Consider the following 27,692-nt stretch of genomic DNA (forward strand, 5'->3'; position numbering starts at 1 on the left):
CCCCTGGATTCAATACCCAGTACTCACCTATTTTAAAAAGTGTCTAGTATAGGTACTTATATACCTAGGATCCCAGAATGTAAAAAGTAGATCTCAGAGCCTTCTGAAACTGATAAAATATGTCAACCCAAATTTTCAAAACTCTGCAGACACTATGTTGGAAAGATAGAAAGAAACCCATACCTAAACTCATTGTAATCAAACTTCTGAAAACCAAAGACCAAAAGAAAAAACCTTAAAATCAGCCAGAGAAATAAGACCTGTTATTTTCAAAGGGCAAGGATACTAACAGCTATATGTAATTGTAAATTCATGGGAGTACTAATGCAAAGTTCACAAGTTGGGTAAGAGCTTAAATATATTTTAAGGTTCTAGAATTATTTCAGAAGTGGTGAAAGTAAAAATTTAGTTGATACTAGAATAGGACAAGGGTGTATGAGCGTGAGGATGTTAGCATGATACAATTTGGCTTAACTAGTGAATTTTTTTTTAAAAAAGTTAATCTTATATGTTTTTCAGAGACTAGAAAAGGAGTAAATATTTACCAAATCATAACCATAATGAAAAACTTGACAAGGACAGTATAAGAAATGAATTTGCAAATGAACCATACTTTTGAAAATATATGCCAAAATGTAATAATAACATCTTAGCAAATCAAAATTGCAATTACCTAGGAAGGATACCTCATAAATAAGTGGGCCTTCCCACCCCCAGACATATAATGTGGATTAAAATTAGAAGATTAATCATTTTAATACATTAACAGGAATAAATGACAAAATATTTTGCCATATGGGTAGATTAAAAAATTTGATAAAAGCTAAAATATTAAAAATTAAAAATATCTCTTAGGAAACTAGCATTAGTGAAACTTTTTAATATATTAAGATATTTGATATTTAAAAAGAAAATTCAAATTTTGGTATCTAGTATTTATAAAAGCAAAAATAACTTTCTTTAAAAAAAAAACACACACACTACAAACATAATTAGAAGAGATTTTAAAAAGCTTTTCCCTGAGTTTGGAAACAAGACAAAGACTCCTGCCCAACCATTTTAATTTAAGATAACCCTGTAATTCCAAGAAGGGCAAAAAAGGAAAAAAGAAAAAGAAAAAAGCAAATTGAAGCAGCATTCATGAGGAGTGGAAGGGAAAAAGAAAAAAAAAATAAACTCCATTGTTAAAAGATGATATGATCATGTGTGTAGAGAATGCCAAGAAATCTACATGAAAACTGTTAGAATCATTGAAAGAACTTTTAAAAAGGCTGACTACAAAACCAAGATAAAGTAGAATTGAATTTCTTTTTATAAACAAACGATAAATAGAAAAGTATGTATACAAACATAAACATTTAAAAAAGACAAATATTAATGAAAAAACTCATGATGAACCAAATATCAAAATGTTAACTGAAGACAGGATCTGAATGAGCTCTGCCCTCTCAGAGAGTGAGCGTCCCACTCACCTCTCCTAATCCAGGCCCATGTGTCTTATAACATTGCTCTGAATCTAAAGACTATCCCGCTATCACTCCTAGTTAGGGTGACCTTGTCATTTATTGTCCCACCAGGACACACTGATAAGAAAACCAGAAGGCCTTATGCATAAATCACTACTACCCCAGTCAAACCAGGAGACTAGTTACCTTATTCTTTGTTCTCACAACTTTAAAAGGGCTTTATCAACCCCTCAAAGTGCCATTTCCTCCTACCACCAATTACTGCTGATCCGTAGGAGCCATGAATTCTATCCTCCATGAGGACCTCTGTGGCTGTGCCTTCCCCTGGCAATCCATGGGCTGTCTGCCTTCTGGAAGCCAACACCACAGCACCTTCAGCTGGCTTAACCTCTAATAGAGAGCCGTTGCCTCTGGCCCTAGTGGCTTCCATCCTGATAAATACTTGAGATTTTGTATAAAAGACTCCATATTCCTGGAGCTACAACGCTGGACCTAAATTCTGGCAGGATGGGAGGGACAAGACCCAGCAGATTCATCACGTCATTTCTATCACATTCTGGAATATACCACAGCCTTCCAGAGGGCAAACATGGAGAAACTTTAGCCCCTAATTCTTTTAACTAACTGCATTCAGCATTCCCTCGTGCATCAGAAATGATGCCGAAGGAACACAATAGCTAGTATTCTTTCCTTGTTTATTAAAATCTATTTTCCCCAAACATTCCTCACATTAAACTCCATTCCTGCCTCTGCTCTCCGCCTCAATTCTAGATCTGTTGGTGGCTCCCACATGGTTTTATTGCTGAGCTTTCTGCTTCTAGTTTTCCTAGCCTAATAGCTTGAACTTTGGTTTTGATTTCCCATCCGTGAACTTTGATTACTCCTTAGTGATGAGTTGTGTTCTCCTTAGATCTGGAACTTTGGATAACTTAGGGCACCTTTGAAATACATCTTTCATGATTGGTGCAGAGTGGGCTCCCTTCAATATCCTGGGCCACAGGGGCTCCTTTGATCAAGAACTCAATCGAGCAAAGAATGGCCTGCAAATTTTGCAATTTCTTTTTGTAAATAGAGTTTATTTTAAAGGCGGATTTTGTCATTGATATTCAGTTTATTTATATATTTCTAGACTGATGTTTAAAAGCAAGTGCAAGTCTGTTGAATCTTATCCTTGCTATCAAGATGAAGAAACTAAGATTGCTTTTGCTGACTATACAGTGACCTATCCAGATCAACCACCAAATTCTTGGTTTATAGTGTTCAGGTGAGATCATTATATACTGGCAATTATGTTGTCTTGAAATGGCATATAATACTCATGTCTGTAGATCTTTCCTTACAGTAATGTATAGAAGTAGTAAATCAGTTTCTAGGTTGCTTTCATGATTTGGTTAAATGTTATACATTGCTATGCATGAAGGAGATATACAAATTCTTACCTGTAACCCTTACATCAAAATATAAAAAATGCGAATAAAGTATAGACTTTTAAGAGATATAATAAAAACATACAACACATCAATTAACTCATTATAGAAATAGAAACTCTAAATTCTAAGCAACTGCATTACCAGGTAAAAGTCACAAACTACTTATAAAATGTAATTTCTTAATGGAGTTTGAATTTATATGTCAAAATATCACATTAATAATTTGTAAATAAAAATAGTGTATGTATCATATATTTAGAGCTTTAAATATCTTAAACTATTTTATTTTCTTGGCAATAAATCTAATTTCAAACTTTAAGATTCATGTTAAGGAAAAGTTTATGCTTTTGTAATTACAGAGAAACGTTTTTGGTTCCTCAAGACATGATTTTGCTCCCCAAAGTATACACCACACTTCCAGTCTGTATGCTACATGTTGTTAATAATGACACAATGGAACTGGTGCCCAAGGTGTTCCAAAAGGTGGTGCCTTACTTTTATACCAAGAATAAGGTAGGTATAAAGTTTATTCTCCCCATATGATAGGATCGTATGAGAAGCAATGAGCTGGTCAAGAGCCCAGGAGAAGATATGACAGGGGTGTTTTCTAACAACCCAACAGAGCAAAAGGGCCCTGTGCTTTCCTTATGCAACTCCCATTTATTTGACAGAGGGAGATAGTTAATGTGAATGCAAGAGCATTCTTTACCTCTTGGCCTTCTTACTTCTTCTCCTCAAATAAATAACACAAACAGAAAGCATCAGGAACTCTAATTATTGAAGTTATATAAACCTGTAAAACATAAATGGAAGAGAATGAAAACTTAGCATAACATTAGACTACCAAATCCCAAAAATAAATAACAAAAGAGGTGGATCAATGGATAACATTGAAATCTCTGTCAAGAGAGTAGCCCCGACTGTGTTTAGCTTGCCTGGCAGGCTCATTGTAAGGTATCCAATCCATATGAAATTCATCAGAGGCTTTGTCATCTGATTTTCTGAGACCCATCAACACCCAACACTATGTCTGTACTATTTATTTGATTTTGAGTCTTCCATACTTTTGTACTGGTGTATTGCAATCATACATCTTGATGAAGTTTAGAATGATATAGGCATACATGCACACAGTAGTTGTGGAGCCCTCCCCCAGCTCCCACCCCACTCTCTCTCCCTCCCCCACCTTCCTCTGCCCAGCACATGATTAGCTTTTCTAAGTTTGTGTATGTACATCATGTCCATCGAAGGTGTTTCCCTCTTCGAGTCTTCCTCCCGCCTCCTGTCTCCCTCAGCTAGGTCCCCTCCTTCACCCTGAATAAATTCATGTTGGCTTTTAGGAATCTGTTTTGCTTTTTGGGGTTTTCATGAGAGATCTTTTATATGATCTGCTGTAGAATCTTGATAAAGGGCCGTTGTTAAATAAACTTACTGGTCTGTAGTTTGCTCATATGCATTCTTCAATTAAAAAAATATTAGAATTGTTTGCAATATATTTCTTTTGTAATTCCTCAAAGATCATACAGTTGATTCAGAATACTCACCTGTGGATTTTATCAGTTCACGGTGCTCTATTCTGCAGTCCTTGCTCTTTAAGTTATACATTCATTCAGCAACCGCTGGATCCTGGCTCATAAACCCAGCACTTTTTTGGCTTCAGATTTTCACTTACCAGTGTCTATCCCATGAATTTGTAGCATATTTTCCTCTTAAAATTATTCTCTTCCTCTATATAAAAGCAAGAGTCCTTTAATTCTGAATTGCCTCTTTAATATATTAATACAATGATAAGAATAGCAACCAACAAACCTGTGCATTACACCTCAGAAGTAAATGTACTTGAGCATATATACTTTGTCTTTTTTTTCTTGCCCAAACATGATGTCAAGAGTTCCTTATTGATATATATTTCTTATCGCATTATAAATATTGGAATTATGGCTAATATTTCTAGACATTCTATTGAGATTTTATATGTTCATTCTGGCTTCTAATTTTTTATCTCTGGAAATATAAACAAATTGATGAGCTTCCTCTAAAAGAAAACAACTGGAACATAAATCTATATTTTTATTTCTTATTAAGAATATCTAGAATTCTAAACTGAATTTCTTCAAACTGTTGCATCTTAATAATAAACTTGTGATTTGCTGACTTTTTGGCTAGATGTCCAATTATGTTGGAGCAGGCTGATCACAAAGTAGTGACTTCCCCACACACTTTCACTCCTCATTTTCCCAATCTGAAAACCTCATCTACGATGCACATCCAGGCTCAGAGGGGTCAGATCAACTGTTATTTTGATAATTTTATTTGTCATCTCAAGGGATCTACATTCCTACAGACTCTCCCTTTTACTCATCTCAGTATTTTAGAGAGGAAAATCTGAAAATCTAAAAACCAAACAACAGGTTATTGAGCTACTCCAGGATAATGCAATGATTTAAAACTTTGCCCTCGAAAGCTTAAGAAGAATTAGAAGGAAGCATAGTAATTATATACTACAATAAGCACTATTTTTATATACTTAAGGGATCATATTTTGAAAAGTTAGAGTTAATCATCTTCCTGGAAGCATTTAAAATGCTTTAATAATTTAAATAATTTTCATGAAGAATGAAGAGGTATTTCTAAGAGGAATTTCAAATATAATGCTAACAGTTTGCTGTTTGCTGAGAGATCTTGGAAGCTACATGCATATAAAGAATATGAAGCATTTTAATACCATAATATGTATTGTACATTTGAGAGACTAGAGGCGGTGTGACCTGTATTTGTGTAATTGCACTTTCTTATAGAAGGGATACACATTCGTGGCTGAAGCCTTCACTGGTGACATGTATGTAGCAGGCTCTCGATGGAAACTGCGCCTCATTGGTTCCTACACTCCACTCCCATGCCTCTCCAGAGACTCTCCCAGCAACACCTTCGCCATAAAGGAAATCAGAGACTACTACATACCCAATGATAAGAAAGTCTTATTCAGGTACAAGTATATGCCAGAAGGAGGGGGCATTCTCTTTAAAATATTAATATATTCAGATTAAAATTAAATCCTGCAGCAAAAATCTTACAATCTGTTTTGAATTTCAATTTCTGCACTCTTTTATTAATTTAGAGTAATGTGATTTGCATGAGTTTTATATGGAATCAAGTCTACAGAGTTGTATAAATGGTACTGATATTTTCTTAGGCTTCATGCAACTTGACTTTGAGTGAACCTTCTCCATGATGCTATTGCCTTCTTGTTGTGCGACATCTCTGATTATTCTGTAGCAAGGATTCCTCTTTTGTATATTACCTTGACTCTTCATGCTCATCAACACATCCCTTGAACATCTTCAGCATGGATTCTTCTCTTTTCATTAGCTGGTTCCATTGATTGTAATCCTGGCATGCCTCTCTTCCCTTTGCCCTCCTCTCTGTTCTCAATACCTCTGCACTACTTCAGGTCCTTATAATGTTTGGTCTAATAAAAATACTGTGTTTCCAGAATCCATAATTCCATTATATTCTATGTTTAATACTCTGCCATCTCTCCTTATTCATTTTCATACCCATCTTTAGTACCAGAGTAGCTGCCTTTTTAACATGCATATTTAAATATGTGATTTCCATGCTGTAATTTTTTTGACAACTTTCTATGCAATGTGAAGCAAAATCCAAGCTGCATGGCACAATATTCAACATTCTTGCCCTGTTACCAAGGATGGCACCCCCTCTTGATGAAGCTAAAGACTCCCTCCTCACTTAAATAACATACAATTTTATCATGCTTGTGACTTGCCTCTGATCTGCACTATTCTCTCCCTATTTCTCCACTTATAACAATCTATCACTTTTAATAATTTTCATGAAGAATAAAACTCTTTGCATTAAAATCTTCAAATATAAGTAGTTGATCCAAGTTATGTTCTTATAATCCTTTGTTTTTTCTGATAATATTGCATATGTACATATTAGCTGGTTATTGTCATGTCAGCCTCTATAAGAATTAACATGAAGTGAAGGCCAGAGCCATATCTTTCAAATCTGGGACCTAACACACTGTCTGATCCACGGTTAGACTTCATTCAGTATGTGTTGGCATTGTATACATTGTTAGAAAATAACCTTCCCTTTTTAGTATATTCTGTTATACACTGAGCATTTTGAAAATATAAAATATGTTAAGTAGTTAAAAGTCATTAATAATCAGACAACCTAGAAATAACCATCATTAGGATTTTATCATATTTTTCTCATAGAGTTTTATCTGGATATAGTTTATCATGTGAAAATTATAACATAATTAGAGCTTTAAAATTCTTACCTTATTAAGTATTATTATAGTATGAGCATTTCTAAATGACATTAAGTTTTTTGTGAAGAGTTTTTCATGCCTGCCCTGGAAACTCTCACATGAACATAAAACTCTCTATTATGTTACAAGTTGTTACATATTGTTAATAATCACCATTTCTACTTTTCTATATTATTAATATATATGTAACTGGACTATGAGAATATTAGATCAAATCTCCAATTATCTTCTAAGAGTTTATTATGCCAAAGAAATTCTATGTAGATTACATAGGTAGTTGGTAAACTTTTATTTGGGAATCTTTACTGTGTTTTTGGCTCATGGAGTGCCCAGGAAAATTTGTAGCATGGATGTCAGACCCAGGACAGAACATTGAAAAAGACCTCTGACAGTTGTGGGAATGTCAGTGGCATAAATTTTCATCAATAAAAAGCAGAAAAGAGAAGAGAAATTATCAGCATTGCTAGGCTCACAGAGGAAGAGATTTGAAATGAGGAGAAAATGAGGGTTGGGTCAACCCTATCAGACTCTCAAGGAAGATGAGAAGTTTCTATAGGCAAGGACAGGCTGCTTGAAAACTGGGCAAGGGCTAGCTTAGCACCTGGTTTGGTGGCAGATCAGTGTGGGAGGAGATGCGCTGAGAAGACCGGAGGCAGGCAGCTTTCCTGAGCTGCTCTTAGGAGGAATGCATTGTGGTCCTCTGGACTACAGGTGGTGGATTTTGTTGGATTGATTTTTGTTTTATTGTCATCTGTCTTAAAGATGGGAAAGAACTGACCAACTCACTAATGACAAAGAGAAAGGCAAGACAAGGATGTTCATTATCATCACTTCTTTTCAATATAGTATAGGAGAAAGAAATAAAAAGGGGATTTATGATACAGAAGACAGAGGATGCTGAGGAGGGCAAATTTGTAGAGAAATGAGGTTGATTTAAAAGTCTTGAGCATTTGCAAATAATCATTCAAAATAAAAAAACAAAAGGAAAAAATCTTAAACTCTTCAGGGTACAGTTGGAAAGGATGGGTTAAACAGCATGTTTCCAGTCTTTCTGCAAGTTTTCTAACCTGTGTGGTAAACAGTGAGGGTAGAGGTTCTGGATACTATTTTTAGTTTCTCTGTGTGTTTGGATTGAATGAAAAACATGTAAAGTTTATCCTGCTGTGACATATGCTTTTTGTCTAACCACAAAAGAAGGTTTAATGGAGTAGGTTGATGTGGGAGTTTAAATAAGTCTGCTGAACTCTTAAGAAATCTTGCGGAGATGGGCATGGTGGCACACGCTTGTGATTCTAGTAGTACAAAGGCTGAGACAGGAGGATCCCAGACTCAAGGATCAAGGACAGCCTCAGAAATGTAGCAAGACTCTCCAGAAACCTAGTGAGACCTTGTGCCAAAAAACAAAATAAACTAAAAAGGGCCAAGTGTGTAGTTTGTAGTAGAATTCCCCCGTGTTCAGTCTTCAGTGCCATAAGAAGGTAATGATGAAGAAATCAAAAAAGAGTGGCTTATAGGTCTATCAGTTTTCCTACGTAACTACTCATAACAATCAAAAGATGCATTCCATACTTGGTATTTTTGTATAGTTAAAATTATATACTCATTTTGTTTAGCCACACTATATTGGATTCTTTGACAAAGTCTACTGTGACTCTGATGTTTCTAGGATGCTAGTGGATTTCATGAAGGAATTCTACACTTAGATGATTATTTTGGAAGATTATAACACTTCTTTTATTGATTCAAGGGAAAGACCAAGCCATTTGCTTATGAAGCTCATTTTTCCCCAACAGGTATTCTGTTAAAGTTGCCTTGCAACACCCTATCACGATACATGTGCGTACATCCAAGCCAGACGCATTCATCAAGCTTCAGGTGCTAGAAAATGAAGAAACTGTGGTGAGCTCCACTGGAAAAGGCCAAGCTATCATTCCAGCATTTAACTTCCTAGGAAGTGAAAAGGCTTTGAGCTCCCAGTGTAAGTTTGTGCTTTTTGAATTGGGCATTTGGATTCAAATTAGATACTTGTGTTTTTATAACATCTTGGAAATGCTTAAAGGTAAAGTAGCAAGTCACCACTTAATAAGACTTGATATTAATATTTAAAACACTTTATCTGACACCATTAAATTTGTATTTCAGATTAGGTTGTGAATAACAATAGACAGATTATAATTGTATTTTAAGGACTTTTTACATTAGGAAAAAATTTACTTTCTCAGTACCTAACCCTTCATAATAAGTAGATTGTTGTAACTAAAAATAATGTTTTATATTTCTTTTATTTCAATTCACTATTTTTATTGAAAATGTTCTATTTATTAAATTTAACATAAACCTCAATGTTATTGCTTTCAAAATAGTACTACAAATTAATTATTGAGTGAATAAATTATTTGTAAAATTATGGTTAATAGTGATATTGTGAGTTGTAATATTATTTCTTTAGTTAGCTTAATATTTAGATTCTGATCCTAAAAATAACATATGACCAATGCAGAAAATTTGGAAAATACAAAATTATAAACAAGGGAACAAATAGTTTTTTATGCTGCCCAGAAAAACTGATAGCTAATATTTTAGTTTTTGTGCAAAAGAGAAAACCTCACTATTTTACCTTTTATGCCATCATTTTTCTTCTTTGTAGTTGCAGCTTAAACAAATCTGGTATTTTACTCATTTTACTTAATAATGTTATTTCTTAAAATTTTCTTTTTTTGTCTTTTTTCTGGTGTTGGATAGGACCCATAATTCAATGTTAAATGAAAGTGGTGATGGTATATTTTCTTTTATTAAATAGGAAGACATGTTGCATTTACCATTAAGTATTATGTTTGCTTTTAGGTTAGTAATAATTAGAGTTTATGAAATTTGAGAAAGTGCTATCAGTAGTTAGAATTTTAATATAGAATAGTTTTGAGCCCTCATCAGTTGTCTTTGTTGTATACAGAAATCACCAGATTTTACCACTTTGTATTTAATAAAGTTAGTTTAAGTTTTGAACCATTCTCATCTTCTGGGAACAACTTTGATGGTTTAATGTGCCTCTATGTTTAGAATATATATATTATTATTTAGTTTGTTGGATCATATTCCCAACTTTATATCTCTATGGGTGTATTTTTTTCTCTGTTGCACATAAACATTTTATTTTTCTGGTTTTCAAGTCCAAATGATAAAAAATGTTCTTGAAATTAACTTGGAAACTTTATAATTTTCTATTTTTGAAAGCCATTTTAATGCTACAGGAATATTTTTTCAATTTTATTAGGTTTGACTTCAATACTAAGCCTGATGTTTACAGGAAGTAGACCTATATTTTTTATGTGTTTCTAATAATATTCAAGGTCATTTTTTAAACTTCCTGTCTTTAATTTTTATTTTATATTTTAATTTATATTTTAATTTTTACTTAATAGTGACAGTTCTGTCTAGGGTTTAAAAATGTACCTGTATAAATTTACATTTAAGACTCTTGGATAATGAATTTATATATAAGACTCTTGGATATTGTTTAAATTTCTCAGTAATTAATATAATTATTATTAAATATTATTCATTATGCTTTTTTCTGTACTAATTTTTAAATTTTCTTTTTTAATGTATTTTATTAGCGCATTGTAATTACATATTGTAGTGAGATTCAATGGGATATAAACATACAAGCACACAGCACTAGGTATGATTTCCTCTGGGTCCCAACCAGCCCTACCCCCATCGCGACTTACTTGGTTGTGGTACCTTCATGTATGGTCATAGCATTATTTAAATTGTTTCCTTCATCAAGTCTTCCCCTCCTGTTCTCCTTCTTCAATACCTTTATCCTGCTCTCCTGGTCTCTCTCCTCATTTTTCTGAAGTATTTTTATTTTCTGTGTTCTCTCAGTTTCCACATCTGAAGGGAAACACGTGACTCCCGGCTTTCTGAGACTGGCTGGTCTCACTTAGCCTAATATTCTCTAGTTCTGTCCATTTTCTTATAAATTACATAGTTTTTTTCTTCCCTGTGGCAGAGTAAAATTCCATTGTGTGTACATACCACATTTTCTTCATCCATGAATTTTTTGGCTAACACCGAGCTGGTTCCGAGATTTGTCTACTGTGAATTGTATATTTTTTTTAATTTAGTCTCAGCCGGACGTGGTGGTGCACGCTTATAATCCCAGCGCTTGGGAGGCTGAGACAGGAGGATCGCACAGGTTCAAAGCCAGCCTCAACTACTGAGTGAGGCTCTCAGCAACTTAATGAGACCCTGTTTCCAAATAAAGTATAAAATAGGTCTAGGAGTATAACCGGGAGGTAGTAAAAGCCCACAGTTTCCACCCTCAGTACCACACACACACACACACGAACAAAAAAAAATTTAGTCTTGTATTGGTGGCTCTGGCGGACACTTGTTTTGTAGTCCCGCCACTGAGGGTTGCTGCTTCATGAATCTCCCTAATAATTGTTCTGTGGTTCTTGCCACAGAAGGTCGCTGCTCCCTGCAGCTTCCTGAACATTGTTCTGTGGTTTCTACAATGGGAGGTCGCTGCTCCAGGGCAGCTCCCTTGCACTAGTCTTTCTCACACAACAATGACAAGAAACCTGATATAATAATGTTAAGAGAATTTAGTTAGTAGGGGCGTCAGGGAGAAGACTGAGATGACAAATTCTCCCGGCCTTCTCTAACCAGGGCCTTAGTTTTTATAGAAACTTTAGACAAGGCATCATAAAAGTTAATCAAACATAAAAGCCAACAATTGTCACAGGCTACAATAAAGATGATCAGCGAGGCAGGCATTGACAATTTGGATGAAGGAGAGATTAGACATTACTGGATGGAGAAGACATCAATGACTATACCTCAGAGATTACACCAGGAATTTGTCCACTCGCAGACAAATCACACTCAGCCAAATACTGTGTATTCAAACTGAGCTGGCCCAAGGCTTCCTGAGGCTTCCAGTACTATTGACCTTTTCTTAGATTGAACTCCTAAATTAATTAATCAGGCTTAATTGCTCATTAGGTCTATAATCTACTTTATCAGTTTTACATACATACTTTTAAAACCATTCCTCTACTTTATAAATTTAGTCAAATGTTCTTTTTCTATAATTTCAGAGTTTTAATTTTAGTTCAAGCACTAAAACTTATTTTTAAATATATTTATTGCTATATGTTCTTCTAAGTATGGCTATATATATTTCATTGCTAATGATTTTATAGATAATTTTATATATAAGTGTTGACAATGGCCTGTGATTTAGATTTTATTTTTTAATCTTAAATATTTTAAAATTTTTACAATTTTCAAATAATATTTTTTTTGCAGGTCTGGGGATGGAACCCAGGGGCATTTGACCTCTGAGCCACACCCCCTGCCCTGTATTTTATTCTTTATTTGAAAACAGGGTCTCACTAAGTTGCGGAGGGCTTTACTAAGTAGCTGAGGCTGTTTGTGAACCACAGTCCTCTGGTCTCAGCCCTCCAAATGCTGGGATTAAAAGAGTGCGCCACCATGCCCGGCTAAATAATAAAATTATTTTGGCTAGCCTTCTACTATTAATTTCTTTTTTGTGGAGCTGGGGATGGAACCCAGGGGCATTCTGCCTCCAAGCTACACCCCCAGTTGTATTTTTTATTCTTTATTTGGAAACAGGGTGTCACTGAGTTGTAAAGGGCCTCATTAAGTAGCTGAAGCTATCTGTGAACTGTCATCCTCCTGTTTCAGCCTCACAAATGTTGAGATTACAAATGTGCACCACCATACTCGTCTTAATAATTTCTATTGAATTTTGTTAGTTATAAAATGTGGTTATATTTTCTCTTTGGGGGCGTGGCTTATGTTTCTTATGGACTAATTTTAATTAAATTTAGTTAGTATTCAATTGAGGCTTGTAAAAAATACATATGCTCATAAGATGGTGACTGAGGGAAGGGGCACATACCAGTCCTGTAGACACCCAATGTCCTTTGCATCAAAAACATTCTACCACGCCAGAAAGTACTATCAGTAGAGGAATAAAAATGATAAATACAAGGGACAGGGAAAAAGAAGATTAGAAGACTGACCAGAGAGCAGAAAGAAAACCTGCCCACCTTAGAGTGGTGGGCACCATGGCAATACAATCTTGTCAAACAGCACTGGACTCCAGAGACGAAAAGGAAAACAAGGATCTGAAGTGAGCAGCTGCAAACCATCAGGGTTGTAAGCCATCAGTTATTCGTGCACAAACACCAGCTATAACTTCCAGCAGTGGTGGCTGAGCTCAGCACGCCCTCCAGGGATCCCGACCAATGCATACCAAAATTGTAAATGCAACTGCGGTTCCCACAGAAGAACTCCCAGCACTACACCCTACAGACTCATGCAGACACAATAAACTCTCTGGGTCTGAGACTTTGTGGCTCAACCCTGCAAAGGAGTAGTGACAGATGAGATTATCACATCCCCCAGAGATCCAGAGCAGTGTACAATAACACCATAAATGAAGTCATGGTTCCTATGGGAAAATGCCCAGCCAGGACCCCAGGGATTCGCAGAGCCAGAATAAACTCTCTGGATGAGAATTTGTGGTTCAACCTGGAGACTGTGGGGATAGAGTCTGCTTTTGGACATAGAAGAGGCTCAGATAGACTCGGGCTCTGATTAGTGGAAAGTGTGGGGGGAGACCTACACTTAACACAAGACCAAATTAGTAGCTTCTATGGGATCACCACAGACCTTCCAATTGTGGTGAACGGGTACAAGTCAGACCAGACCAGCCCAAGCTGTTGAGATCAGAGACTCTTGCATTGAGTTTGATCTCTGAGGCATACGCCACCAACAGAGGAATGGAGAGGCCAAGACTCCAAGTCTGTAGAAAGCATGGAGGTGACCTGTGCTTAACACTAAACCCAGCCCCGCGGATACTGACCATCATCTACCTAGACTGAGAAAGTCTCAGAATCAAACTCACAGCAGGAAAGGTGCTGGTGTCACTCAGTATCTGCACAGAGAGAGACTGCAGAGGCCCTGTCTGCTGAATAGTCATTTATTTGTAGAGTTGCATTAATTTGTTGTTGGAGTTGTTTGGTTTTTTTCGTGTGTGTGTGTGTGTGTGTGTGTGTGTGTGTGTGTATGCCTGTTTTTTACCCTCTTCCCAAAACCTCTCAAGCTTCTTCCCTTGTACAAACCTACTCTCTTCTCTCTATCCCTTTTCTTTTTTCTTCTTTTTATTGTCCCTTGTCTTCTTTAAATAAACTTCATTTCATTATACCAGAAACTCTACACTGGTTACTAGAATACTACTACATTTTTACTATCTCTAATATCTAGTATATACTAACTTACCAAACTCATTCTATTTGACCGTCTCTGAGGTTTTACCCTATTCCATTTACCACTTCACTTCCCTCCTCACTCAACCTTCACTGTTGAATACAATAAAACTTGCCCTTGGATATACAAGCTGACACCTAGAGACTTGAAAGAAATCTGTCAAAAGCAACAGATACAAACTTCTGAAATCATGAGAAGGAATAACAAGGAAGCAGTGAGCTCTCATGATCCCACAATAACAGAACAGGATAACACAGAATTGCAGAGATCTCCAGAAGGTCAAATCAGGAATGTAACTGTACAAATAATATAGGAGTTCTGAAAATAATTTACAGTGTCTGAAAGAAATAATGGATGCAATCATTGAAGTGAACGCATCAATTCAAATTATAAACAATTGATTAGATCACATGGAGAATAGAATCTCACTCCTAGAAGATGGTTATTCAAAAAATGAATGCATAATATATAACTTAGAAAAAACAATTTGTCAGTGTGAATTGGACACTGAAGAAATATAGGCCCATTTTAAAAGAGCTACCCTAAGAATAATTGGCATAAAGGAGGAAAAAAAAAAAAGGATAAACCGAAGGGATCAATAATCTTTTCAAAGAATTAATAGCAGAACATTTTCAAAACATATAGCAAGAGTTCAATAAACAGGTACAGGAAACTTATATAACACCCTGTGACAAGATCAAAGAAAAGAAAAAGTATCCCACTCCACATAATACATAATACTCACAAAATGAGAAATGTAGATGCCAAAGAGAGAATCTTAAAGGCAACAAAAACAAAAGACCACGTGACATTCAGAGGCAAACCAATTAGAATCACTCCAGACTTCCCAAACCAAGTCATGAAAGCCAGAAGGGCCTGAAGTAACATATTCCAAACTGTGAAAAAAAAAAAACAACTTACCTTCCAAAATTTCCTACAAAAGCTGAAGAAATTTATGTCTTAAAATCGAGCACTAGAGAAAATACTCAAAGAGATTAACTGCGAGGAAGAAATAAGTAATATACACCAGAACCAGAAAAACAAGAATTTCCATCCAGCAGACTAAGCAAAAAAGAACAAACAGGATTTCAAGCAGAAGTTAAATCTCAACATGTTAGGAATTAAAAATCATCTCTCAATAATTACAATGAATATAAAAGTCCTCAACTCTCCAATAAGACATAAAGTAACAAAATGGATTAAAAACCGGAATCCATCTATTGCTGCCTGCAAGAAACACACCTTACTAGTAAAGTTAGTAACAAGCTTAAAGCACTGGAGCAAGGTAATCCATGCCAACAGAACTTAAAGACAAGCAGGAGTAGAAAATATGATATCACAAAAGTTAGACTCCAAGCCGAAGCTTATTAGAAGAGACAAATCAGGTCATTTTTTTTACTGGTAAAAGGAAAAATCTAGCAAAAAGAAATAATGATAGTCAACATATATGCCCCAGACAGGTGCAGCTACTTTCATAAAACAAAATCTTTGCCGGGCGTGATGGCGCATGCTTGTAATCCCCGTGCTTGGGGAGATGGAGACAGGAGGATCGTGCAGGTTCACAGTCAGATGTGCTGGCTTAAGAGACCCTGTTTCCAAATAAAAATATAAAATAGGTTTGGGAGTGTAGCCCGGAGGTAGAAGGGCTTCCAGAAACCCCAGTACCACACACACACACAAAAAAAAATCTTTGTGACATTTAACTCACACATAAATCCCAATACAATAATACCTGGAGACTTTAGCACTTCTTTCACACCATTAGACCAATCTTCTAGACAAAATGTCAGAATAGATGTCTCAGACCTAAAGAACATCATCAATAAAATGGACCTGTTAGATACATATAGAATATTCCACCCAACTAGAACAAAGTTCACATTTTTCTCAGCTGCTCATGGAATCTTCTTCAAAACAGATCACATCCTGGGCCACAAAGTGAGCACTAGAAAATTCAAAAAATGTGACATACTTCCTTGTATCATTTCAAACCATAATGGAATGAAACTAGAAATCAACTATAAGAAGGCTGAGAAAAGCCACATCAACATGTGGAGACTGAACACCACACTGCTGAATGAAAAATGGGTCATGGAAGAAGTAAGGGATGAAATGAAGAAATTTCTAGAAACACACAAAAATATAAAATACAACATATCAAAACTTCTGAGACACTTTGAAGGCAGTATTAAGAGGAAAATTCATAGCACTGAGTGCTCACATAAAAAAACAGAAAATCATCAAATAAATAACCTAAGGATATACCTCAAAGCCCTATAAAAACAGGAACAATCTAATCCCAAAGCCAGTAAAAGACAAGAAATTATTAAAACCAGAGAAGAAATCAACGAAGTAGAGAATAAAAAAATTACAGAAAATCAACAAAACCAAAAGCTGATTTCTCAAAAAAAATTAACAAGGTAGATAAACCATTAGTCAACCTAACCAAAAAAAGAGAGAATCAACCCAAATTACAAAGATAAGAGATGAAAAAGGAGATATCACTACTGGCAGTGTAGAAATCCAGAGGATTATCAGAAACTACTTTGAAAAACTATACTTCAACAAAATGGAAAATCTGGAGAAAATTGAAAACTTTCTAGATAAATACAACCTGCCTTAATTGAGTCAAAAATATATAGAAAATTTAAATCAACCAATAGCAATCAAAGAGATTGAAACAGCAATAAGGAGCTCACCATCAAATAAATTCCCAGGACCAGATGGTTTCCCAAGTGAATTTTATCTATCTATCTATCTATCTATCTATCTATCTATTTAATTATTTATCTATTATTAATTTTTTTAGTGGTACTGGAGATGGAACCCAGGGCCCTTCTTCCTCCAGGCTACACTCCGAGACCTATTTTATATTTTTTATTTGGAAACAGGGTCTCTTAAGCCAGCAGAGGCTGGCTTTGAACCTTTGCAATCCCCATGTCTCAGCCTCCCAAGCACAGGGATTACAAGTGTGCGCCACCACACTTGTAATCCCCGTGCTTGGCCACAAGTGAATTTTATAAACCCTTTATAGAAGAGCTAATTCTGATACTCCTCAATCTATTTTGTAAAATAGAAAAAAAGAAACGAGGATTTTCTAAATACATTCTATGAATCCAATATCTCATTAATACTGAAATCAAATAAAGACAATTCAATGAAGAAAAACTACAGGCCTATCTCAAGATAGGAAAACTATAGGCCTATATTTTTTATGAACTTGGATAAAAACTGCTAAACAAAATACTAGCAACATGCATTCAAAACAGCATCAAGAAAATTATACACCATGACCAGGTAGGGTTTTGTCCCAGGGATGCAAGGATGGTTCAACCTATGAAAATCAATCCATGTAATTCATCATGTAAACAGAACAAAGACAAAAATCATATGACCATTTCAATAGATGCTGAAAACATTTGATAAAATCCAACATCCATTTACATGAAAAGCACTGCAAAAAATTAGAATAGATTAAATATAACTCAACATCATAAAGGCAATCTACAATAGGCCCACAGCCAACATCATAAGAAATGGGGGAAAAACTGCAAGAATTTCTCCTAAAAACAGGAACAGGAAAAGGATGTCCAATAATCACCACTTCTTTTCAATATAGTACTTGAGACTCTAATCAGAGCAATAAGACAAGAAAAGGAAATCAAAGGAGTACAAATAGGAAAAGAAGAACTCAAACTTTCACTATTTGCAAATTACATGATACTATAGTTAGAAGACCCAACAAACTCAACCAAGAGACTTACAGAACTGATCAAATTCAGCAAAGAGTCTGGATACAAAATCAGTCTTAAAAATTAGAAGCTTTTCTGTATACCAACCATAAATCCACTGAAAAAGAAATTTTAAAAAACTCTTCAACTCAGGATATCCCACAAGACATAAAATATTTAGGAATAAATTTAACCAAGGAGATAAAAGACCTCCTCAAAAAATTATAAAACATTGAAAAAAGAAACCTAAGAAGATATTAGAAGAGGAAAAGATCTTTCATGTGCATACATAGGCAGAATAAACATCATCAAATTGGCCATACTTCCAAAAGTGATCTACAGATTCAATTCTATGCCCATTAAATTACCAAGACCATTCCTCACAGACATAGAAAAATCAGTCCTTAAATTCATTTTTAACAAAAAAATTTCCAGAATAGTCAAAAGTAGTTCTCAGCAACAAAATCCATGCAGGAGGAATCACAATACCTGACTTTAAACTATACTACAAAGCCATTGTGATAAAAACAGCATTGGACTGGCACAAAAACAGATACATAAACCAGTGGAGCAGAATAGAAGACTCGAAACAAATGTGCACACTTACAGCCAATTGATTTTTGACAAAGTGGACAAAACATACACTGGAAAAAGACAGTCTACTCAGCAAATGGTGTTGGCAAAACTGGTTAACTATATGCAGAAAAATGGAAATAAATCCCACTTAACCTGCACAAGAGTCAATTCAAGATGGATCAAAGACTTGGAAATTAGATCAAACCTTGAGGCTTCTTGAAGAGAGCATAGGTCCAACACTATAACACATAGGCAAACACACACAAAAACATTTCTCAACAAGACCCCAAAGGTACAAGAAACTAAAAGGTGAATCAATACATGGGATTGCATGAAACTAAGAGCTTCTGTACAGCAAAGGAAACTATCAAGAACCTCAACCAAGAACCAACAGATTAGGAGAATATTTTTGCCAGTTACTCCTCTGATAGAGGACTAATAGCTAGAATATATAAGAACTAAAGAAACTCAGAACTAAGAAAATAAATAACCCAATAAAAATGGGCAAGTGAATTAAATAGATACTTCATGAAGGAAGAAATTCAAACAGCCAATAAATAAATGCATGATAAAATGCTCAACATCATTAGCAATCAGAGAGATGCAAATCAAAACTACCCTGAGATTTCGCCTAACTCCAACAAGAATGGCAATCATTAAAAACACAAACAACAACAAATGCTGGCAAGGATGTGAAGTGGGAACTCTAAAACATTGTTGGTGGGATTGCAAATTGGTGTAACCATTTTGGAAAACAGTATGGAAGATCCTCAGAAGAATGGGAATGAACTTACCATTTGATCCAGCATACAACTTCTGAGTATCTACCCAAAAGAAAGGAAACCAAATCACTAAACTAATGCATGTGTGTCTTATGTTCATAGCTGCACAATTCACCATAGCCAACTATGGAACCAGCCAAGATGTCCATCAACAGATGAATGGATTACAAAACTGTGGGAAATATACATGATGAAATTTTACTTAGCCATAAAGAAAAACACAATTACATCATTTACAGAGATATGGAGGGAACTGGAGGACATTATGCTAAGTGAGATTAGTTAATAACAATAAGAAATTGGATGCTTTTCCTAATATGTGAAAGATACGGAGAAAACAGATAACAGGAGGTACTCTAGATGAAGAGCGAGATTTTATAGGTGAGCAAATAAGGTGACCTAAATGAGGAAATGGGAGGAAGAGAGAGGGAAATTCTTTAAATCACATGATGTACTTTATTTTTTTATAATTTTTTTATTGGTGCAATGTATTCACACATCCTAATGGTATAAAGAAAATACTTTTGTAGACATATATGCACACATCGCCCAGTTAGCCCCTACCCATTCCCTACCCCGTTCCCTCCCCATCCCTCCTTCCCATGCTTGGCTTACTGGTTGACATCTAGTTTTATAGCATTTTATCCAATATTAATGATGATAATCTCACATACCAAGCTTTTGATGACTTAAAGATAGCATTTCAATATTTCTTTTTGCTTTCTTTCTTACCAGAGAATATTTTTTGTTGGTTTTTTTTTAGGTGAAACTATCATACATTTATTTATTTATTTTTCAGAAAAAATCTATCCTGATATGGAATATGGACTCTAGATACACAAAACAATCTTGAAGAAGAACAAAGCTAGAAGATGTATATTTTCTGATTTCAAACCCTATAAAGCTACAATAATTAAAACAGTTTAGTACTGTTATAAAGGCAGATATATAAACCATTGGAGTTAAATAAAAGCCTAGAGATAAATTCTTCCATATATTGTCAAGTTATTTTTGACAAGGTTTCCACGAACATTTGGTGGAGGAAATACTAATCTTTTAACTAAATATTGTTGAAAAATAATAATTACATGAAAAAGAATAAAATTGGACCCTTACCTAACATATATACAAATATTAACTCAAAATAGATAAAAGACCTAAATATAAATCTTAATACTATAAACTTTTAGAAGAAAGTCTGGGTCATAAAACCTCACAACATTGAAATTGGCAATGATTTCTTGGATAATGTTTCAATGGCACAGGCAACAAAAGAGTAAATAAACTCCCTAAAAAATAAAAAAATATTGTATATCCAAAGACAATGTAAACAGAGTTAAAAGTTACTGATAGAATGGGATAAAATATTTCCAAATGCTATATATGAAGGTATATTAATATTCCAACTAGAAATCCTAAAAATTAACAACAATAAAGGCAAACAATACCATTTAGAGATAGGTAAAAGATTAACATAAATAATGAATCTCCACAGATAACCAATCTTAGTTGTCTGTTGGATGGAAAATCTTGTTTCTCTGGTTCTGGTGTGTGTTACCTATTTCTTCTTTGTAGTTAATCTCTTGAGTATTTTCTCTAGTGCTGGTTTTGAAGACATAAATTCCTTCAGTTTCTGTTTGTCATGGAAGCTTCTTATTTCTCCATCTAATTTGATAGAAAGTTTTGCTGGGTAGGAAATTTTTGGCTGGAAGTTGTTTTCTTTCAGAGTTTGGAATATGTTACTCCAAGCCCTTCTGGCTCTTATGACTTGGTTTTGGAAGCCTGGAGTGATTCTAATTGGTTTGCCTCTGAATGTCACATGGCCCTTTGTTTTTGTTGCCTTTAAGATTCTCTGCTTGGCTTCCACATTGGTCATTTTGACTATTATGTGGCATGGGGATCCTCTTTTCTGATCCTCTCTAAAGGGAGTTCTATAAGTTTCCTGGACCTGTGTATTGACCTCTTGCTCTATGTTTGGAAAATTTTCTGCTATTACTTCCTTGAAAAGATTGTTAATCCCTTTAGTTTCACCTTCTCTTCCCTCCTCTCTTCCAATTATTCTTAGGTTAGCTCTCTTAAAATGGGCCCATATTTCTTCAATGTCCTATTCCTGCTGTCGGATTTTTTTTTCTAGATTAGAAACTATGCGTTCATTTTTTGAATGATCATCTTCTAGGAGTGAGATTCTACTCTCCATGTGGTCTAATTGGTTGTTTGTACTTTGAATTGAGGCCATTACTTCATTAATTGCATCCTTTATCTCTCTTTGGCTCTCTCTGAATTCTTTTCGAAACACCTCTATTATTTCTACAGTGATTTTCCTGATTTGATCTTCTAGAAATCTCTGAATTTCTGTTTTATCAGGTTCTGATGTTGTGGGGTTGTGGGCATTCATTGCTCCATTGTTATTCCTCTTTCCCATGATTTCAGAAGTTTGTGCCTTCTCTGGGTTCTTCCCTTGGGTCACTACAACTTCACTTAATGTGTTCTGGATCTCGAGTCTGTGGTATCTCAGTTACCACTACTCCTTTACTGGGTTGTATTGCAGAGTCTCAGTCCCTGGGAGTCAATCGAGGCTGCTTTAGACCGTGGGGGGGTGCCAGGTTGGGCGTTCTCCTATGGTGTGATATCTCTGCCACTGCCACTCCCCCACTGGGTCAAGTCCCTGGGAGTACAGTACTGGGATTTCTCCTCTAGGGGCCACAATTTGACTCACTGTTGTTGAGTGCGCATATAGAACTGTAGTGGACTCGGTGAATTTGCTGCTGCTGCCACCAGTGGCAATATGGCGCTGCTGCCACACCCTTGGCCGTGAGTCTGGTGTCTTTCTTTTCTGTTTTTGAGCTCCGTTCTGAGTCCCTACAGGGTGTGCTGAGCCCAGCGTCTGGGAGCTTTAGATGCTCCCTGCGCCAAGAAATCTGCCGAATTCCTCCCAGCTGATCTGCAGCGGCTCACCTTGGCTCACTGTCCGCCACTCCTCTCTGGAGCCTGGTGGGCTGTTGAGTGCGTTGGTCTGGTGCCGTCCGGTGAACTCGCTGCTGCCGCCGACAGTAAGGTGCTGCTGCCGCGTCCTCAGGCGTGAGGCCGGCTTATCTCCTCTCTGGTTCTGAGCTCCGTTATGAGTTCCCCTCCTCTCTGGAGCCTGGTGCTGCAAGGGAAAATGGCGCCCACCGCTTCGCGCCACGGCTCCAGCTGCAGCACTGTGGTCTGGTTTCTGGTGTCTCGTTTTTCCAGTCCTCTTTTTCTCTGTCCCTTGAAATTACATTTTTTGTTTCTCTGCTGATGGTGTTTTCTGGCTATAAAAGGCACTGATTTTGTGGTAATAGAGATTGGTTGTTAGCGGGGCTCGTAAGCCCCGCTTTTCTCCATCGCCATCTTCCCGGAAGTCCATGATGTACTTTAAAAAGCATGTCAATGTCAATCACTAAGCCAGCTAAGCATGAGAAGGGGGGTGAGGCAGAAATGAGGCGGGAATTGGGTAAGAGCTAATTGGATAATGTGTGCATATATGTCTCTACTGTCTTCAATCCCATTAAGATGAATAACTACAATGCACCAATAAAAAATTTTAAAAACATATGCTCTATTTCAAAGATAGTGAGATGTCCAAAAAAAATACACATACCTTGTTAATTGTGATATTTGAAATTTTCAAGATTACCATTTATAGTTTATCTTATTGATGTGTAAATTGTTCATGAAATATGCAATCTACTATTTTCACTGTAACATTTTTCTAACCTTTTTAGGTATATATATTGCTATTCTATGTTGCTAGTTGCATAATGTTTCATATTTTGATATATTTTACTGTGTTTCTAAACTACTATAAGCAGCCTTTCTTCAATTTTGTAGTTTCTCTGATATTAATGCTGTTTCTTCCTTTTGTTGTCATTCACCTGTTCCTATTTTTCATTCATTTAATTTCCCTTCATACACATGATTTTGTTGTTGATCTTTCTCTTATAAATGGATGTTTTCTGTTCAATTCAAGATGTTAGTCTCTAAATGAGGGACACAATCTATTTGCATTTACTTAGACACATATATCATTTTCCTAATTCTGTATCATGATATATTTTTCTAATTGATTATATCTTCTACTTGACCTTTCCATAGCTCTTTGGTTATCAGCCCCCTTTCTATGATTCACAATAATATGTATGTAGATTATCTTAAGTATGCCAGAAAACTGCTAAAATAACTTTCTTTTTATATGTTAAAGTTGTATTTTTACCTATTTCTATTTTTACCTATTTTTTTTTCTTTCTAATATGCATATGTGTTTTTTATCACTTTAGTTTTATAGCTGGGCATTCCAAGCAAAGTGGACATTATTGACCATATGACACTGACTTTTAAGTCCCCATTCTCTCTTTAACAACTGTGGGCAAGGTTAGGGACCTAAGCAAAAGACTACTACAAATGTCTTGATATTAAACCAGCACATACAGGCTTTGGTGGTGTTAGTTTCTGTCTTTTCCTAATCCAATGTTCTACCCAGGAATTCTTTCTGACTAGTGAAACAAATAGTATAACAAAAAGATTTAATATTTATACTAACCTGACTGGAAGCACTCATTCTTGGTGTGTGGGTCAAGTTCTTTCCAGACCTTTCTCTAAGATAGTCATTCCACAGTAGTTCCTCTCCTGGCTGTTGTTTCTTGATTCAGTCTCTGGTTTTGATAACTAATATTGAGTAAGAGTCCCACTTCTGGGAATACAAAGAGTCCAGTCTAGGTTATATGGTTTCAGTCATGATTTTAGTGCTGTGCAATACTAAAGCATCATCGTTAATATTTGGTACTACTCGCAGTTTCAGTATTTAAACAGGCATCTTGGAATGTTTCCTGTGGATAAAGAGAGATGACTATAACACAAACTAGGTAGCTTAATAAAAAACAATTTTTTACTGTATTCTCTTATAGTTTTGTAAGGCAGAAGTCGGAAATCAAAGTGTTGTCTAGATCATACTCCCAGTGAGACTCTAGGAGAGGTTTCTTTCTCTCTCTTCTAGCTTTTAGTGGCTTCTGATGTTCTATGTCTCTGAGAGTGCCACTCTGCCTTTGTCTGCCAACATCATTACAAAGGTCCTCTTCCTTCTGGGTGACTCTGTGTCTTCTTTTCTTCTAAAGACACCAATATTTGATATATAGTGTCTGAATCTAAGTTAATGTAACCTTAGCATCTTTGCCTTGGTTATCTTAATTATAGCTACAACTATCTTTATGGTAAATAAGATCACATTCGGAGGTGCCCTTTGCATATATCTATTTTGAGGGGGTCAGTGTTTCATCAGTCACAATATCATAACAGGGGTCACTTAGCCTCTGGCCAATTTTTTCTCTCTGCTTCTTTTTAGGTAATATCTATTGATTATCTTCAAGTATACTGACCTGTATTTCTGAATTTGACCAGAATTTCTTATTTCAGATATGCTTATATTTAGATTTCATTTCATTTTTTACTTAGTTACTTTTTTATTGATATTTACCATTTATCCATTGAGAATGCCCATCTTTTTCTTAAGTGCTTGAACACATTTGTTGTAGCCACTTGAAATACCATATTTGTAAGGCCAGCATCTCTCAGCTATGTATCTGTTGACATTTTTCACAGGTTGCAATCACACTTCCTACTTCTTCATATATCAAATTGATTGTGTGCTATACCTTGTGCATGCAACTTTGCTAAGAGTCTAGCTTATCATCTCTTTATTGAAAGAAGGGTGAATTGTGTTCTGTCCATCTGTTAACTTATTAACATCTTGCTGGATTCTACCAAGACTCCATTTGTGCAGACTCAAGTCAGGTCTAGAGTTGCCATTACTTTAGGATTCGGATAAATCTACTCTTCAAGTGTAGGCTTTATTGGGTCACCACCAAATGTTTTGTGTGTTTTTTAATTCCCTTCATTTTGGCAGGTGAGACCTTTTGTGTCTCAACATTGTGAAATTGCCAGGGTTTCCATTAACTCCTGACCCAGAGAAGCTATGATTTGCCAGGCATTGTTAGATATTTGTATGAATAAAGTTCAGAATCAGCCAAGGACTGAAGTAGATACATATGTAAATTCTGAGCTCTGTTCCTCAAATGCCTCTCTCTGTTGGGAACCCCAAACCTCCATCTTTGTTTCTGACCCTGGCAGCAATGCTGATTACTGTCTGGACTGCACAACTCCAAGCCATACTAGGGAGTTTGTTCACAGGCAGAAATCTGGGAAAGTAGAGAGATCACCTTGTATATTTCCTCTCTTTTAAGGACCATAATCCTGGACTGTATATTGTCCAATGGCTTCAAACAATTACTTTTGCCCAATTTTATCATTTTTGTGGTGGAATAACATGTCTAGTGTTCATTATTTACTCACGATTGAAAGAGGAATGTCCTTATATCATTTACTTTCATTGCCTTCATATATGTTTGATGAATTAGTTAATAACATTCAACACATTTCTGTTTTTATTCCTTCTGAATGTATTTATTTTATCTGTTCACTACAAAGTAACTGATATTAATCTTGAAAATTAAAGTCTTTTATAAGCATAATGACCTACACACATGCTGTCAAACACTAAGAAAATCATGTGTGTGGTATACGATGTTATTCAGGTGGCACAAAATGAATGAGAAATGGTGGCATATTCTTTTAGCTATCAATGGTTGTTTGAAATGTGTACTGCTCCATGCAGGTCACATACTATTAGAGTGATTTTTTAAAAAACCAGAATATCTCAAAGAATTAAGTGAAGTCATTTTTGTCTCATTAAAATAATTCTATTCCTTTGAATATAGTATTAAAGGATCTAGTTTACAGTTAATAATAACCATACATATCTCATATATTAAGTTAATATTTTTCTTATTCAGCTAGCAAGCAAATTCTTTTAACTCATCCTACAACCAAAAAAGAACCTGAAGGGTCTTCTAAGAAGAAGACTGCCCAAGGAAGTCAGAAATCCCTTAAAGGTAGACCGGGAACTGCGATAGTAGACACTGGTGTGCCTTTGTTGGAAGAAGAAGTTATCAGTGTGCCCCCTGTGGAAGAAAACTCTAGCACACCACAACAGGTAGCTAACCTTAAAAATGATAGCTCAGTTGGACTACTCCTTAAAAATAAAACAATCCTCTTTCTAAAAGTTGTTCATGTATGAGACTATCTGTGATGTCAGGTGTATAGTCAGAGCTAAAGAAGGGAAAACGCTTGAACAGCTTCTCTGTGTCAAGATCTTTACACATGTGGCACATCTAATCTGTACACTACCACAGTAATGGATACTCATATATCCTATTTTACAAATAAATTGCAATGTATAATATTTAAGATGATATGTTAATGAAGGTTATATATTAATGATTATGAATAGTATGTGCCCTAAGTTAGTGGGAAAAGAAGGGAATTAACAGATTTAAAAGCAATAGAATAAAGCAAGATCTAGCCACTGGAAACCAATGATGATGATGATGGTGGTGGTGATGATGATGATAATGATGATAAAGAAAATCAAGTTCTATAAATGTCTTAATATTACATTAATTGCATCAAACAAACATATTAATCAATTAAAAGACTAAAGTTTTAAAATCATATAAAAATAAGATTCAACTATAATTAGTCCAGTAATTACCCAATTAATCTTTAAAATTCAGTGAGATCCCAATAGAAAGCCCCATTATTTTCTCAGGAATTTCCCTTAACTTACTCTAAAGTTGATAAGGATAAATTACAATTCAAACAGTTAACTTTAAAAAAGAAGAGCAAAAGCATGGTGGCACACGCTTGTAATCCCCGCACTTGGGAGGCTGAGACAGGAGGATTGCACAGGTTCAAAGCCAGCCTCAGCTGCTTAGTGAGGTTCTCAGCAACTTAGTGAGACCCTGTTTCCAAATAAAATATAAAATAGGTTGGGGGTGTATCCCATAGGTAGAAAGCCCCTGGGTCCCATCCCCAGGACCACAAAAAATAAAAAAATAAAAAAATAAAAAGGAAGAGCAAAGATGGAATATACCTTTCCAAATATTAGGAAAACAGTCACTGCAGTAAAAATAGTATTAATTCAGGAACAGGTACATGAAGCAAAGGAATAGAGGAGAGGAGAG

General features: G+C 35.6%; 1 protein-coding gene across 1 annotated transcript in view; it reads left to right on the forward strand.

The window, feature by feature from the left end:
* The window catches only part of ADGB (androglobin), a gene marked incomplete at both ends in the record, with an annotated part of 172,304 nt that overhangs the window by 105,594 nt on the left and 39,018 nt on the right, over positions 1 to 27,692 (forward strand). Inside the window, 5 exons of the mRNA XM_080700144.1 lie at positions 2,577 to 2,730; positions 3,256 to 3,409; positions 5,695 to 5,882; positions 8,993 to 9,177; positions 26,463 to 26,662. Coding sequence (XP_080556270.1) covers positions 2,577 to 2,730; positions 3,256 to 3,409; positions 5,695 to 5,882; positions 8,993 to 9,177; positions 26,463 to 26,662 — 881 coding nt within the window. The remainder of the gene's footprint in view (positions 1 to 2,576; positions 2,731 to 3,255; positions 3,410 to 5,694; positions 5,883 to 8,992; positions 9,178 to 26,462; positions 26,663 to 27,692) is intronic.

Source organism: Muscardinus avellanarius (assembly GCF_963383645.1).
Source record: "Muscardinus avellanarius genome assembly, chromosome: 8".
In the NCBI taxonomy this organism is placed as follows: domain Eukaryota; kingdom Metazoa; phylum Chordata; class Mammalia; order Rodentia; family Gliridae; genus Muscardinus; species Muscardinus avellanarius.